Below are 17,369 nucleotides of genomic sequence, written 5' to 3'. Positions count from 1 at the left end.
CATTAGAGAGTATAGGGACAGTTGTCTGTAGCCCAAGAGGTAAATCCCAGGGCAAATAAAAGGTGCTACCCATAAAGCTTATAAATGCTGTGAGGTTACAGTAACAATTGAAAGTGAGCCAGATTAACATGTTAGGGCTGAAACTTGATTATATTTATTACTGACTAATGAAGTAAGTCTTTTTTTTTTGATTAAGTAGTTGATTGTTTGGCCTATAAAATGTGAGAAAATAGTGAAAAAAAGCCTGCTACAATTTCATAAAGCCCAAGGAGACGTCTTCAAATCTTCTTTTGTCTGACCAAACAGTTCAAAACCCAAAGATATTCAATTTATTTAAGACAAACTAAAATAAACTCATTTTCTGTCCATTGACTACAGTGACAAACTGTTTCAGCTATTAACATTTACCATAAACTTCTCTCATCTGGATTTTAGTGCCTGGACAGTATGTGGAAACTGTTTATAGAGATTTCAGTGAGTTAATAGAAGTGAAACTGTAAAATCAGCAGGGACAAAAACAGGATTTTGGGAAACACATTAAACTACCCAACAGTACATAGAGGAGTTTCAATTAGCTCCACCTCGGCCAGCTACAACATTAAAATGCTGCTTAAACATTAACGCATGTGTAACAATCATATAAATATACATACATTTCAATGTCTGAAATGAGCTGTCCTCCATATACTTTTACTTTTGATACTTAAGGACATTTTCCTTTTTCCATTTTACCAAAGTAGAAACAAAATAATAGAAAATATTCTAGAAAATAGAAAACAAAGTAGATTTCAGAGCAGGACGTTTACTTGAAATGTAGTATGATTACATGCTGGTGTTACTACTTTTACTTAAGTAAAGGATCTGAATACTTCTTCCACCAGTGCATGTAAAACACTTGATCCTTATCATACTAGAGGAGGACTACAGAGAACGAGCTTTGAGAGAATACAGAGCAGAGGGTGGTGCCTTGTATGGTTGCTGAATCAATCACTCCATCTAGTGCCAGTCATAGTCAAAGAAATGCACAAGTTGTTGGACAATATCTCTGTCATCAAAACATGAGTGTATTTTGACCTTGGAATCATACCTAATAATCAAGTCAAGGATCGTTAAGGACGAGTGAAGAGGACGAGACGTGAAAGAAAACAAGCACACACACATTGCAGCTGTTAAAGAGAGCGCTTTGCCACTGCACTTCATCTGCGTCCCTCTAATTACACCACTAGGAATAGATCCACAGATCCACCGAAGCACCGCAAAGCGCCAGCCGCCACACCAAGAACTGGCGGCCACCGGTCCGCCCTCTGTAGAGCCTCCAACACACACAAGCCACTGGGGTTTCTTACATAACTCTTCCCAGCCAAAACTTCTGGGCTTTCCAGGACCTCTTTGAGTCATATCATTGTTTCCTGCTAAGTCTATCTTTCTTGTTTCTGCCATGTCGAGCTTGACCACTGAGAAGGGAGCCTCAGTTGGACTAGGAAGGTAGTTCAGTAAAAGCCGCTTCCCCTAACTCCTTGGAAAGAGTTCACTTAGTGCCAGACCAATGAACCCGTCACTCAGGATTTGGGTTCTGATCAAATCAAGAGGCCTCTAATTATGGGACACTCCACAGCAGGCAGCTTAGAAATGAAAATGAATAAAAGAATAAACAATGATGAAAGCAGTCCTGCAATCACAACAAGGGAAAAGAGTCTTGCTAAGCTTGTAAGAATCGTCCTAATCTCATTACACACCCTAACTGCAATGAAAAAGGGCAAATCTGTGTTTTTTGGCAACACTTCTGGTGCTGTTAGGGGCTGCAATTTAAATTATAATGTATTAGTCTTTTAGATTTGCTTCAGAGTAAATGAGTCAGAAAGATTAAATGTGTTTGGAATTTTGAAAGTGACAGTGTCCTGTGAAAAGACTCACAGGGGATTCTGTAGGCTTGCTGACTCAGCAGGCATTTCTCAAGAAACCGAGCTTGAATGTTGAAGGGAAAAGGGTGTTTAAACAGGAATATCACTAGTGACATCAGGCAACACAGATATTTAAAGTGGACCCAAGACTCTCCCAAAACCTAGTGATGCATAGTGAGTCCCATTAAAATAGTTTTTTAAAGCTGCATTCACTGATTTTGTTCCATGGAGCATAGAATTTCTAAACAAGCTGAAAGACACACAGTCCTAACATATTTCATCTTATGTGATTAAAATCCATGTTGCAGAACCAGAGATATTGTCTTTTTATTCCATGCATTCTTCTTCCTTGTCAAAGCCCGGCGCCTACATTGCCCACAATGCAACTCGCTCACCAACAGTTCGGTTGGAGATTCAGGTGTGTTATGTTAGCAGCAGCTGATGTAGCCTGGGGCCGCTAGCCTCAAGCAGAGATGAGGGGGCTACAGAGGTCTAGTAACCTCACTTCTTTCTAACTACACAGGATTTCTTTTTTTCCCCAAACTTGTAGTCTTCAGCCCCAACCAATGCCGACTCAAGTGACATCACTTGAGGCAATTTATCAAATTTCACACAGCTCCCTCTGAAGCCACAAAAGGCTTTTTACTACTGTTTTTACACACATGCAGTAACCTCAGCATTCAATTAAACAGCTGTATCGACACCATCTCCACCTTTATAATCATCTTATTTCATCTCTTCTAATTTCGCATGAAGGTCGTTGTGTCTGCCATTGAGCGGCCTCTAGTGCTAAGTATTCTAATATTATACTTGCATGATGAATAAGTAATGAGCTGCTGCCTTAGTAAATCATTCTAAATACACATATATAGCAGCTGCAAATTCTGCAGTGCACGTTTGTGCTGACCCGTTTTCTTTGTACATCTTGCCATCGACTATTAACAACCTCCATTACTATGTTAATTCTTAACATTTCATCGTGCTATTTTTCTTGAAATTAGAAGGTAGAAATTAAAACAAGTTGAGTACATTTACTTTTAGGTAGCTTTTCTTGCCCATAATTTCACTAAACTGGGTTTTGTATGAGGTTTTAGGGAAGGTGAGGTTGGGGGTAGGTGAGGTCTAGACAACCATATCTTGTCTGTCTTTGTCTGCAGTATCATCCTGTTCCTGCTCAGTAAAAGATGCTGAGTTCAGTCCTGAATCTTGGTAAGTGAAGGATTCTTGGGGCTTGGAGGTCACAGGGTGAAAGCCATCTCTCAGCAGCTCCTTTATTAACTGCACATGCACACTCAACACACACACACACTCTGCATAAAATACTTGAACACACCTGCTTACACACATACACACCACAGGGTTAACAGTGAAATACATAAGTGAACACATGGAACACGCAGAGCGATGAGCTTCCCTGTGCACATTTACAAAACATCTACTGTCCCTTTCGTTTTGGGGTGGAGGTCAGCAATGATAAGAAAGTGGAGAGGGAGATGCCAGAGTAAAATAATGTGGTGAGGAGGGAGTGCAAGTTTTGTATATGGAAGCTAATTTCAACACACTGACACACACTTATAGAGTATAGTATGTCAGCATAAGTTCAAAAAAGTGAATATTTTATATTTTCAGCTGTCTGAAGGATCTTGATATCACTTGAGTGGCACCATGTCTACTGAATGACACAGACTCACATTTAACACTGAGGTGAAAATGAGTGACCTACAAATCCTCCAATCCCCAGTTCTTCACTGTAGGTATATGGGCAGTGTATAAAACTCCCACAATCACAACTAAGGAAAAAGGAGCTACAAATGTTGCAAGTACCTGGGTGTTGCATTTACACAGCCATGGGGATCAATATTTTCTACTGTAATAACCTTTTTACATAAAGCTGCAACCTGCATACATGACCAACCTCAGTCATAACATGTAACAGGTTACTCAATGTAAAATTGGTCAATGAGGGACAAGCAACTAACTGGCTCTCATAAAGGCTGCAGTACATGTTGGTACCTACACTGCTGACCAGAAAGCCCGGCCAGAAAACAAATGATTTTTAACCATGCTAGCAGCACGGTTCTAGGGGTTGCAATGTTGGTCCGTCCATTTTGGTCCAGAATAAAATATCTTGACAACTATTGGATAGATTGCTGAAAATAGATTGCTACAGACATTCATGGTCCCCAGAAGATGAATCTTACTGACTTCAGTGAACCTCTGACCTTCCCTCTCGTGACACCATGAGGTTGACCTTTTTCAGAGTGAAAAAACTCAACAAGATGGACTATCATGTAATTTACAACAAATATTCAAGGTCCCTCGAGGATACATTCTAATGTCTTTGGTGATCCCCTGACTTTTCCTCAAGCGACAGCATCAGATCAATAATTTCACTTATGCTGTGAAATATCTCAACATCTACTTGATGGATTGGCATAAAACTTGCTACACACATTCATGGTTCCCAGATGATTTATTTTACTGATTTTGGTGATTCTCTGAGTTTTCCTCTAGCGCCACCATGAGGTTGACTTTTTAGATCTTCGTTGAAAAATCTCAACAACTAGTGGACCGTTTGCTGTAAAATGTGGTTCACACATTCATGGTCCCCAGAGGATGAATTATAATAATGATGATCTGCTGAGTTTCCCTCTAGCACCATCATCTGGTCAAATTTTCCTTTTGTCCTTTGGTTTATTACCAAATACCTGCAAAACTCTTGATTCCCCTCAGCCTGCACTTTACGTTTAGTGCTAATTAGCAAATGTTTGCATGCTAACACACTAAATCAACACAGTGAACATGGTAATCGTTCTACATACTAAACATCAAAATGTTAGCATTGTCATTGTGAGCATGTTAGCATGCTGATGTGAGCATTTAGCCCGAGTACATTCTCACAGAACTGCTAGCATGTCTGTAGACTCTTAGTCTTTTTAACTGTTCTAATAAACAAGAGATCTTCTGTCATTCTTGTATTGGTTAAGGTGAATGCCACATAGTAAGGTAAACTGGTTTAAAGGACATTGCTCATTAAGAGCAAGAGTGGAGTGGAGTTTGAAAGACATTTACTAAGGGGGTCTAACAAGACACTCAACTTGGACTATGTGAAGTGTAGGATCCTGTGTTTTTTGGAGCTTGACCCAAACTAGGGCCTAAAAGTCAGGATATCTTGGCTTCTGCTGCATCAATTGTGGTCATTCTGCATTAAATCTGTCTCGTTAGTCCCCCAACTTTTGGGAAGTGAAACAAAAAACTGCTGTGGTGCCCCTTTAATGTATCAGAAAAATATTTTATAATCCATAGTCGGACCCTTCCTGTTGTTTAGCCCTCCTGTTATTTAGGTTGCATTATCTAGGCAAATCTTATCCAGCAGTGTTTAGAAACTATTATTTACGTAAAATAAGCTAAAAGGTTTGTCTGCTAACACTGTAAGCTTGTTTCAGTCTCCGTCTTATAATTGAAAGGTACGAAAAGAGAGACTGAAATGCAAAATAAGCCTTGGAAATACAATATAAATGTGAAACATCCACTCTGGGTGCATAGTGGTTGCATATGTTGCCCATTTATTGTATGTGACCCACATCGGTTGCCTGTGTCTTGAGTAAACTGCTTGATACGGGTATATTGTAGGACATCAGGATTGGTATAGAGACATTATGGGGAACTCTAAACTAAGTCCAGGTTCAAGACGTAAGAGTGGTGCACAATATGAATACAAGCTCATTCGGCCAGATAACTGGTTCAGGACAGCTTGCAAGAAAAGGTGGCCACATGTGAGCCAAACATATGTCTTTATCAATACCTCGGGCTTTCTATGACTTCTGAAATTGCATACAGTGTTCTAGCTCCTTCCTCAAAAGTGTGTGTATATGTGTGTGTGTGTGTGTGAGTGTGTGCAAGTGTGTCTTACCACTGGGGTTGAATTGCATGCAGGATATGGGTTTGTCATGAGCTGGGAAGTGAGCCACAACTCCCTCTCCGTCCGAGTCCTCACTCACCAAGACCTGGAGTATATATACACGCACACACACACACACACACACACACCGCCACACACACACACAAAAAGTCCAAATCATTTTCTAACAATGAGAACATTAAACCCAGAGCGGGATTTTCCCCCACTCAAGGATTTCTCTTCACATTTTGGTTTGGTCTGTAGCATCACACGCTGATATCATCACCACAATGAGCAGCGTTCTTTGACATCATCCCACTGTGCAATAGCTGGACATTGAACTCCTTTCTGAATGTGCCATTGCCCTCTTGTGGATAGAAAAATAATTAGCATATTACCTGTTATGCATGCAATGAACACCAATGGACACATTGTTCAACAATTCTCTCTCTGAGTGCATCAAAGACATTATGACTCATCAAAATCTGAGTTATATATTATTAGCCTTGGTCCTTCAAGTGAGAGGCTGCACTGAGACCAGTGTGGATGGGGTACAATCCAACACCAGAGACAAGAATATGGACAAATTTACTTTGGCAACAATGTGGCTTTTCACATGTGGCTTTGACAATACCCCATGACAGCGGGTTTTCCCGTAAACAGGCTGAAACTGGCGTCAAATCCGGCTCTGGCTTGCTACTTCTGAAACTTGCCTCGAAAAATGAAATTATAAGTCACTTTACACAACTAGAGGCTGCTCCTAAATCTCTGTATGAAGTCTGTCGTCAAGACTGGGACAAATCGAACAAAGGCTGAGCGCAGACCAGGAGCTGGCAGAAAACGCCTTTAGTCACGAAGAGAGATTAGAAATAAGCCTAGACATGAGGCCACTTTGTGCACGAATGTGTGTGTGTGTGTGTGTGTGAAAGAGAGAACATATACACAGGGTTAAATTTGGCCCCAGTGTTGCATTAACGATGTCAGGAAGGCTGGCTGAGCCTTTTAAATAGGAACTAGTCCAAACAAGAAACAGCCTCTAAAAACTAAAGGGCTTCATCTCAGACTACAAGCAAGAAAATAAGCAGGGGAAAAAAAGAAAAAAGGGGAGAACAGAAAGAACAGAAAGAGGCTGGTGACATGAAGCAGATCACTTTTATTACGGTGCAAGCAGACAATGTTGTTCTGTGAGGGAATCCTGCTGGAGCCCTTTGAAACAAGAGAGTCCTCCAGAGAACTGAGCCCGTTACACAGGGGAGAGAGTGTGCCTGTGTGTTATGAGGCTGCTGTTCCAAATAAGGAATTTCAAAGAGATGGGAATATCCTGCACTGCTACACTGACACAGGGACTCACCTCTATCATATTCCTGCCTTTTCCCATTCCTCCAAAAATCACACCCCAACCTCCATCTAAATTCACTCTCTGCTGCTTCCCCCCCACCTCCCCTCCTGTTCCCCCCTTTCACCCTCCATTTCTCCTCAACTCCTAGCTTTCCCCTTCCCTCCCTCCCTTCCCCCCTGCCCGGCGTTTATGGCCAGTGTACGGTTACAGTGCTTTGGCCGGTGACAGAGTGCAGGCCTGCTTCTGAAGGCTTAGGTCCAGCTTATAAGACAACACACTGGCTACAGGGCGGCTGCAGGCACAGTGGAAGAGAGAAGGAGAAAGCAGAGAGTGTGTGTGGTGACTACATCACTGACAAACTGTACTATGTATGCTAACACGCCTCATTAAAAATGTGACAGCTACTGCAATGTGATTAATCATGGTTTGGAATGGCTGAGGAGAATTAAGGGGATAAAAGCTTTTAGCATTTCTTTAGACGTAAAGGGGAGATCCTGCTGAAGGCAACTGGTATAGTTCAAACCATGACCAGGGTTAGATCAATATATTGGTATGTATACTTACTATACTCAGGTATATGTACCCTGGTGGGTCTGTGGCTAAGGACAATATACCCAAACTTAGCTTACCTACCTTTGAATCTGTGGACTACAATTAAACATTCTTCTGTAACGTAACAGCAAATCTTTAAATTCACAACACAAAATAAAAAAAATCATGATAGACAACAGATAGACAGCCAACTAACCAACCACTTTAACATGTGAAAGTCCTTAATATGGGTTTAAGCTTAGCAGTCAATGTAACATTTATACTGGCCTTTTCACCCTGATTGAATGTGATGGAGTAAACTAAGAACAAGGAGTGTGCTATATCATATCATTCATGATAATGCAAATATGATTTTTGTCATATCATATCATGATATTGATAGTGATAACTTAACAACATGCAATTTTCTGGTAAAAAAAAAAATGTAAAAAAATCTATAGGTTTAGAAACCTACTTCTCACTAACCTCCCAAACCCCCCATACAAATGGCCAAATTGAATGTCGAGACCTAATTTGGGATATGGTGTACTCGCTCAGCCCTGAGCTTCCTGTGAGGTTACTGCCCATAGAGACCAACAGCTGACTGTTTACCAAGCGTCTCTCCTTCCAAGGCTGCTAAAACAGACAGAGCTGTGGCTAAAAGCTTGGCTGTTAAAATATACAGAAAAATCTAAGTCACACCTTTCACTGAGCTGTGTGGAGTGAGGTGAATGAGCCTGAGTGTGCTCAGGCCACCGCCAAAAAAAAAAAAAAAAAAAAAAAAAGCCAACCTTGGAGATTTTCCTGTTTCCCAACAAGCCGCAGAGGCCACAGTTATGTTTACCTGGGTCACACTTGACAAGACTAGAGAGGCAACAACCCAAGAACAAATTGAAGCCAATTTAATCTTTGGTGTGTGTGTGTGTGTGTGTGTGTACGTGTATTATGCATATAAAGGGCCCAGTTGGGGGGAAGTGCGAGCATTTAGAGGGCTAGCCAGTAAAGCTGACACTCTATTAAACAAGAATGGTCACCTGGTAACAGTTTCTGGTTAACCACTATGCATGATCCAAAAAGGGAACACTGAGAGAGCTCCGAGCAGTTTTAGTCTAAGGGTTTCCTGGGATGCAGAGGGGGAGGTTGTCGACTTTACAAAAACCTAATCTGTTCTGACCTACAATTCAAGAGTCATAGTGAAACTGAAGCACTAGACCTAGCTCATCACTGTGGGAAAGTGACTGTAACTTCTAAAATGACCAACTGAAGCTATTAACTTTTGTATATGTCTGAATTATGAATGTAGTACCGTCTTTACAACCATCCACAGATGGTTGACAAATACAATCAATTGTATCTAGATATGAGATTTTGGTCATATTGCCCAGCCCTATCATGAGGTCATTAACAATAACAAGTGAGAACAGAAACACTCAACTGACCTGTCCTTCACCAACACTGTGTGTGTCAATGATGGTGACCACACCGGGGTTGTGGGGGCTGCGGCGGCTCACGCTGTGAGGTGTGCCCTCCTCGTCTGGAGTGCCTGCTGGTAGGGTGCCTGCCAACTGGGTTACAACCTTACCCACCATCGTTAGGCCTGTCTTTAAAGTCTGCAGGGACAAGAAATAATAAGACGGAATAATAAGAAATTAGTCTTTGGACAATCTTTACCATAACACCTGTTCTTTACAACTTCCGTTATATGATATTCTGCATGCATATCATACACTGCATATTACAGTTACTTGGTTTGAAGCCTTTGCAGGCAGTGAAGATGTGCAGGAGAGAGTGGCTAAGTGCATGTGTGTGTGGATGCACCGGGGTGAGTGTGTTCACTTGATGCCTGTTGATAAGTTGTAGTACTGATGACTTGTAGCACTGTAGCCGCAGGAGACATCAGTGTCTGTGTGCGTGCACGAGGCTCCTCTGTGTCCGCTTAAGGCCCAGCCAGGGTGTCTGGCTCAAACACACCTCTGTGGCTCGATTGAGGGAAATGGATAGTGCTGCTTAAGTGGAGTCTATCTCACCTACTACACTGTCTTTGCCTAATGGAGTCCAATGCGTGTGACTGTGTGTCTCTGTGTGTGTAAGCGCCAAAGGGGCCCCGGAGAGCCTAATCAGGCATTCAGACTAGGCGGCCCTGTCAATACAGCGTGGCGCCTTGCGTTTGTTAGGTCTGAGGATCACCCACTGTCTCTCTTTGCCACTTGGCCAGGCACACTAACAGTGTCTGCTGCCTGTGTGCATGTGTACGCCTGCATTTGTGTGTGTGTGTGTAAATTGCCAGCAGAGCCATCAATTATTAAGTGAGGCGTTTGGCTCCTAATTGATCAACACTAATGTGTTTTCTAATCACTGCAGTTGTGGAGTTCTTAGTGGTAGTCCAAACAGGGGCTATTGATCTGCCGGTAGGGAGGGAAGGGGGGGTCTGGAGGCAGAGCATGTGTGATGGCTGACAAAGGCACATGAATACACACACACACATATACACATCTAGGGCCTGATGTCGCCATCTAAACAAATTACAACCTAATTTATGTGAAAGGTCTTTCTCGATCATACACCCAGCAGTGAAAGGAAACAGGATTGATGTCATACACAAATTTAACGTAAAACAGCAAATTTGGAACAGCGAGTCCAATTGGTCAGAGCTGTTGCACTCTCTCTTTTATCTTTCTTAAAAACAAAAGCCATTACACTTTAATGCTACACCCCCACCCCTCCTGTTTTTTGATTTCATGTCTCTGGACGTCAGCACTAAGAGCCAGCGTGTCGCGCCACAAGCCAGAAGGAGATACCTTGTCATCTATATTGAGATATATGGTCTTAAATGAGAAGAGGGCGGGCAAGCAGACTGCCCGTCTGCATATCAATAACCCACTGCCATTGTCCACCCTTTACCACACTGCTAACCTGTTAGCGACACAGTCTTTTTGATGTATACCATCTTTAGCCAGCTAATGAGACTTCTCTCACACTAGCTGTTAGCACTCATTAAGTTAAGGGGAAGGAATAGGCTTGCTCTTTGTAAATCAATTAGCCCTTCCTCTGGGACCGAATGGAGAAACAGACTAGAACCATATGAGGAGCTAGCTAGTTAGCATGGGTTGGCGAGTGGCTAAATCAGACCGGGAATCAATTTCACCTGGTATCAAAGGGGGCTGCTGGCTGTTAGTGAGCAATCTCCCCTGTGGAGACGAGTGAAACAAGACCAGTGGAGAGAAACAGATTACAGTGTGAAAAAACAGACAGGCAGGTTGATGAAGTGTCTCATAAGTTCAGCCCCAGTCAGCCAGGCGGGCCAGGTGGATCCAATGTCAGCACATTTACAGATGGTGTAGGCAGAGCTGGAAATATTGTATTATGTGTTGTTTTATCCGAGCAAAGGCTTGAGACAGACCAAAGGACTTTTAGACAGATTGTAGCCACAGTCTGAACATGAGAGCTCATTTTCAAATTTTTGAAGATTAAAGCAAACTTGTTGATTCAGTCCTTCTGTGGTAAGACATGGTTGAGGGTGAATTCAACTGAAGATGAAAAACCAATAACAAAAACCGCAGGTTATTTTATTTGTGAACTGTAGTATCAAAAGTTGGTGTTGATCATCATGTTTAAGGTTGTGTTACGTTCAGTCTCAGCATGTTCTCCCCAAATTTTGTAGCTGTTTTGATGTCCAGTAAAAGATACCAAGACTTTTTGATGGCAGATTATGTTACCAAGCTTTAGGAACTTGTTATGTTTGCTGCAGTTATATCACATATTTGTTCAGAGCGGTAGGTGACTTTCTTCAGTTTGGTAGTCACTGTGAAGTTAATAGTTTTAGTCAAATTATCTCATGTTTTGCCAAGTATAACTTAAATGTGAGTTGAACCCTGAATGTTTTGGAAGTGTGTCAGTTTTTGTGTCATCTTGTTGTCAGCTAAATCATGCTAGTTGAGGAGCTAGCCATGCTTGTCACTTAGGTGTACTTTCAGAAGTGTTGAGGTTTCCCAGTAAGTTACAGCAACACTGGAGAGAGCGTGGTGGACTGGACAAAAACTGTGTGCTGACAATGACCAATACAAACAATACGAGCTTCAGTTGTCCAGGAACAATATACTGTCCAGTCAGTTGTTCTAACCACTGATGGAACGACTTCCAGAGCAACATAAACTTAACTGTGTAAAACTAGAAAATAGTGAGTCTTGATTGAGTATAAACTGTTAAACTGCATGTGTCTTAAAGTCAATTTTTATTTTAGAATTTGAAAATATGCAGGTTAGAGTCTTCTGTAATAACAATTGAGCATTACTGACATATTGGTATTAGTGATCTTGAAGCACTTATGGCCAATGATCCACCACTTGATATTTACATTTTGAAAAGTGAAACAGAAATGGTATCTTCTGGATTTCTTTCCTGATGTACTACAAATGTACTGAACCATGACCCCAAGAACAAGGTATGCATCAACCATTCACCTGCACCTGCAGATCAGCCAGTGTCACTTAAGACGATTAAAAATAAAATGTGATGAAACTGAAAATGCTGAGCTTAATGCTGAGCTGTCAGTAGTATTCTTCTTCAATGCCACTCAGATTTTTCCATAAAAAATGTTTGGAAAATATAAAAACTCTATTCACCTATCTATCTATTGAACCTATCTATGAACTATCTATGGTACAGCACAAAATAAATCTGTCTATTTGCAAGTTTGTGATATCCACCAGTTTAGTCACTTACTTTGGCAGCATTAATCACTGTAGCTGTATAGGACTGTGCATTGTCACCACAAGCTCCGCCGCGAGACTGGTGACATCTGATCAACTGCAAAAACACAAAAGATTTACAAGATTTTATACAAGACCTATAGTTTAAGTCTAGATGTATGAAGAGGAAATTACTAATTAACCCAGATTTCAGACATTCAAAAGTCTCTCCTCTTCACTCTTTGGATGAAATTGGTTGCAAATTTAGCGAAAAACATTACACGACCATACAGCCAATCTGCACTGATTTCATTTCAAATACAATATCACTTGAATAGCTTTGTCCCAGTATTACACTCACTCTTCAATAACTAGATTTTCTCATTTCTGGAAATCCTTAGGCAGTCACACAAACAGTGGCCCCACCTGTCAATTACTTGAGTGGACCAGCACCAAACACTATTATGCATTAAAAGTATTGCAGAGTGCCCAATAGAACATTCTGGTTTTTGTAAATACTTAACAATCCCATTAAGCAGAAAAGAACTGAAGACTCCTGTGCATCTGTTGATTTTCAAAATGTTATTATCTCTAGTGGACTCTTCTTGGAATGAGTTGTTTATCCAGACAGATTAAAGAAGCAGAAAATAGATAAAATGCATTTTTTGGATTGTAAATATGTCGCTGTACTGATAAGGCACTTCTGCAATGGATAAGCGTGTGTATGTGTGTATGTAGACTACCTTGTTCTCAGCGTAGGCTAGCCAGCGGCTTCCCAGAGCTATTGGATTGAGGCTGGGGCCGGGGCAGGGATAGCAGCCTGAAAAGACACAAAGACAGTCATATTAAGGAGAGCAGCAATGATAATTACGATAGAAAAAAAATAAAACAAACAAACATTCATACACATTTTGGTAAATAACCTCATGAAAAGTTTGCCAGAAAAAAAAGAACACATACACAGGGATTTTCACAAACCTCATCCCTGGAGAGTGTCTGAAACTATCTTAAACCATTAATGTGTTTGTGGGGAGTCTCTGATTTGGGAAGATAAATGGGAGTCTAATGAGGGTGACGTGTCTGTACGTGTCTGTGTGTGTGTGTGTGTGTGCAGTATGACCTAATGGAGACTGTGGTACCCAATAAATTGAGGATGGCTCCTCTGTTGACTGACCAACACAATAATCCCTGTGGGGGCACAAACACACATGAACACATTTACACGCAAACACAACTGGTGTGCTGTCAGCAGAAATAAAAATAGAGACCAATAATCCTAAATGACAAACAAAGCCAAGCGCTCACAACCAGATAAACGTCTTGGATGTTATTAGAACGAATTTTTCCCTTCCCTCTCAAACAAATGTGGAGGTAAACAAGAACTGGTCTGACTTAACACCACAACTGAGCTCCAACTCAAGGGGCGTCTCACACTTGTGCTGCAAGACAAAAACACGTGCTTGTAAACAGACTGGAGAAATGATTGATATTGTCATAAATATCTTTAAACGCAAGCAGATACAGACAGTGACAGTCTGCCTGTTTCCACTATGTGTAAACACACAGGCAACAAAATGTTGATCCAATAATGATCACACCCGCTGTGTTCAAGAACAAGGGCCCTCGTCACACACACACACACACACACACACACACACACACACACACACACACACACACACACACACACTGAGCTAATGTAAGTGTGTGGAGGTGTGGGGGAAATGGCTTGCTGACAATAATTTAGTGCTCAGGGAGCAGATGAGGTGGAGGCAGACAGTAATTTAGTGTGCTGTGTTGGGGAAGGGGCTGGTGGGGAGAAGGGGGAGGTTGAGGTAAGCCACAAGGGCTGCTGGTAACGCCAAAGAAGCCTTTTGTGCCTCTCCAAGGCCGAGGGGAGCCCGGGCGGTGAGATAACATGTGTTTGACATCCAGGGTGGAGAGCAGGGGGCTGAGTGGGGAGAGGAAACAGACATGATGGGTGGAATCAAAGGAGTTGAAAGCAGAGTTCAGGCTTTTGAAGAACGAACCCTGAGAGACCTTTTTTCAGCGTGGCAATAGATGATCCTCTTTCTGATATTCCATGTTTAAACTTTCCATTTTTCCAAATGTACTAAATGTTTCCTTAAGTCAAAAACAAAATCTCTAAAATTTTCCACCAAAACAAAAAAGAAAAATTCCACTGCTTTCGCTACTACTACCAAAATAATAAGTGCCTTATTCTCATTATCTGTACATTAAGGTCCTACAATATACATTGTGTTCTCCTACAGTTGTACAGGCCTGGCACTCCACCAAGCCAATGTTTCTTACTAGGCCTACAGAATCCTTATGCCAAGATGCACTTAATGATCACCATGAAAACAGCAATGTGTCATTGCAGACACACAAGACAGTGAGACAAGCTCACACTGTCAGTGGAAAAGGTGCAAGAGAAGTGCCTGCATAAGCAGGGCAAAGTCTGTTCCACAGTGCAAAATGAGCAAAGGAAAAACCAATCTGTGTGCATGAACACAGCCTCTAGAGCAGCACAGCTGTAAAGGTCAAGCACATTTGAAAGGTCACTACACTGTCTGTACATTACACTAAAGGTTTATAGTTCAAGGCTATTTTAGTCCTCTTATATCATTTAGTTAAAGATAAATCACAAATATAAATTAGCTTGGGACAAAGTAACCAGCGTTTGAATCCAAGTTAGGGTACACCTTCACTAAACTGAAGAGGTATTTGAAGTGGCAAAATGAGATAGGTGAGTAAATGCGGTTTTGCTTGAAGCTCAGAAAACAATTATTTTTCGGGGGGGACATGAATGTCTGAACCAAATCTTAGGGCAATATACCTAATCATTTTTGGACATTAAACTTCAACTTCATGGTGCTCTAGATGAAAATTCAGGGGATCAACAAAATCATTAGGATTCATACTCTGGGTACCAGGAATATCTGCACCAAATTTCAAGCCAATCCATCCAATATTTGTCAGGATACTTCACTAAAAGTCAAAAATGTCAACCTCATGGTGGTGCTAGATAAAAAGTCATTTGATAACAAAAGTCAAAAGGGTTTGTCTTCTGGGGGCCATGAATATCTGTACCAAATTCCATGGCAATCCAAGTCACAGGTTGAGATATTTCAGTCTGGACCAAAGAGCTGGACTAACAGACAGACAATGCCATTCCTACAGCCATGTTGCTAGTATGACTAAAAACTAGACAAGGCTGTGAAATCAAGTCGAGTCCAAGCTAACAGCATGCACCACTTGAATGCAAAGCAAAAAGATAAACATGGGACAAGCCTTAAGTGCTCATAAAAACATGACATGTCCACCATTACATCCTTGGACAAGAAGCTGACACACAATGGTAGAATAGCTCATCCAAAGCAGAGCTCACAGGACCCTTTGTTTACTGCTTTTACTGCCCAAACAGACCAAACAACGTTATGAAGAGGAGGCCCCTGCATTCAGAAACGATTAATAACTATTGAGCATGTTTGGTTTCCTGTGGGCCAGACACTGATAGGGAAGGCAGGCAGACAAAGAGGAGACACATTAAAGCCAGCCAGTAAGGTCAGTTTACTCCAGTCAATGACTTAAGTGGACAGTAACGGCCTTGTAATACAGTCTGGCCGTTCTTTCCATGGTTCTTTCACAACCTTCTTCAGCAGACATGACAGGTACAGCCAAGAAGATGCAAGAGCTGTGTTGTAAACAGTTTTTCTGTGTTCGGTTTTAAATGGAGAGCCTCACATCATGTTTTGATAAAAGCAGTTTAGTTACAATGCAAAGCTTGAGAGAACAGCACTACAGCCAGTCTTGGTGGCTGCTTGTATTATACGCAATGATCTGTTTTGTTTTTGTTTGGCTGCCAGCGTGGCAAAGTCACTGAACATGTTCGGCAATGTTGGTACTGATGTAATGAGAAAAACTGTTACTAGCGCAGTTTGTTTGCGTTACTGCATATAACATTTCATTAATATATGTTTTCCCTAACAACAAAATAAATACATTTTGCAAAGGATGATCTACATACAAGCTCTTATTTAAGTACTTTCTGATTGGAATCATAATTATTATGCGCAATCTAACAGAGGGAACTAGCAAGGAGGGTGGAAAAATCAACATGGGATAAACACAGATGAAGAACAAAATGGGATAATGGAAAGGTTAGGCATCACTACTATTACAGGCATCACTTTGTAACACGTTACTGTAATATAATTACTTTTTTCAGTAACAGTAGTTTAAGGGATTACAATTTGAAAATCAGTAATTACATTACAGTTACTAATCCCAGCAACCCTCCATTATTTTTACACTTGGGGGTCAGCGTGCTTGCTGTCTCACAAGGATTAATGGAGGGTTGATATCAGTGTGGTCTCTGGGTTCAGCTGACAGACGCTCTAGAGGAGGACAAACGTTGTCTAATTCTCATGTTGTGTGTTCTTAGCTGGCTTACTAACGTTAGCCATGGGTACATCTACGCTCAGGAGTCACCTGATGCCAGTTTAGTTCAGAGTTGGAGGGAGTGTGTATCTTGTAGCTGAGGTTGGGACTTCTGGAGTGCTGTGTGCAGTCACTGAGACTACACTAACACTAGCTGTTGGATGGTCAGTAAATCCTTCTAAACTGTATCCTGTCTGCTTGTTAAACCACAAACTTCTCATTTTCTATTTCTACGTTTGTTAAATACAAAAGATGGCATGTGTGGCTGTGGAGGATTTTGAGTTGTTTTAAGTAAATTTTGACGGGGCAGATGGCTATGAAACGAAAGTAAAGTAACAAGTAATATAATGCGTTACTTTTGCTGCTGACTAATGCGTAATGTAACGTCATTACTTTTACAATTAATTATGCATTATCAGTAATTAACTACAATTTTCAAGTAACTTGCCCAACAATCATGATTATGGTACTGATTACCACTGCATCAACTGGCAAATTGCAAGGATAGTTCGAAATTTCCCCAACATTCCCGTATAAGGTTTGAACTTCTTATAACACCAACATTA

The 17,369-nt window shown here is 41.2% G+C and overlaps 1 protein-coding gene across 6 annotated transcripts in view; it reads right to left on the bottom strand.

The window, feature by feature from the left end:
* Window positions 1–17,369, bottom strand: part of bcas3 (BCAS3 microtubule associated cell migration factor) — a 361,503-nt gene that overhangs the window by 306,801 nt on the left and 37,333 nt on the right. For all 6 annotated transcript variants that reach the window (XM_042413571.1, XM_042413572.1, XM_042413575.1 and 3 more), the window contains 4 exons: window positions 13,104–13,180; window positions 12,395–12,478; window positions 9,112–9,282; window positions 5,815–5,908 (listed from right to left, as the gene is read on the bottom strand). In XM_042413571.1, coding sequence (XP_042269505.1) covers window positions 5,815–5,908; window positions 9,112–9,282; window positions 12,395–12,478; window positions 13,104–13,180 — 426 coding nt within the window. The remainder of the gene's footprint in view (window positions 1–5,814; window positions 5,909–9,111; window positions 9,283–12,394; window positions 12,479–13,103; window positions 13,181–17,369) is intronic.

This window comes from Thunnus maccoyii, chromosome 6, assembly GCF_910596095.1.
Source record: "Thunnus maccoyii chromosome 6, fThuMac1.1, whole genome shotgun sequence".
NCBI classification, from domain to species: Eukaryota; Metazoa; Chordata; class Actinopteri; order Scombriformes; family Scombridae; genus Thunnus; species Thunnus maccoyii.
The sequence above is the reverse complement of the archived record's forward strand: the minus strand, read 5'-3'. Positions and strand labels throughout refer to the sequence as shown.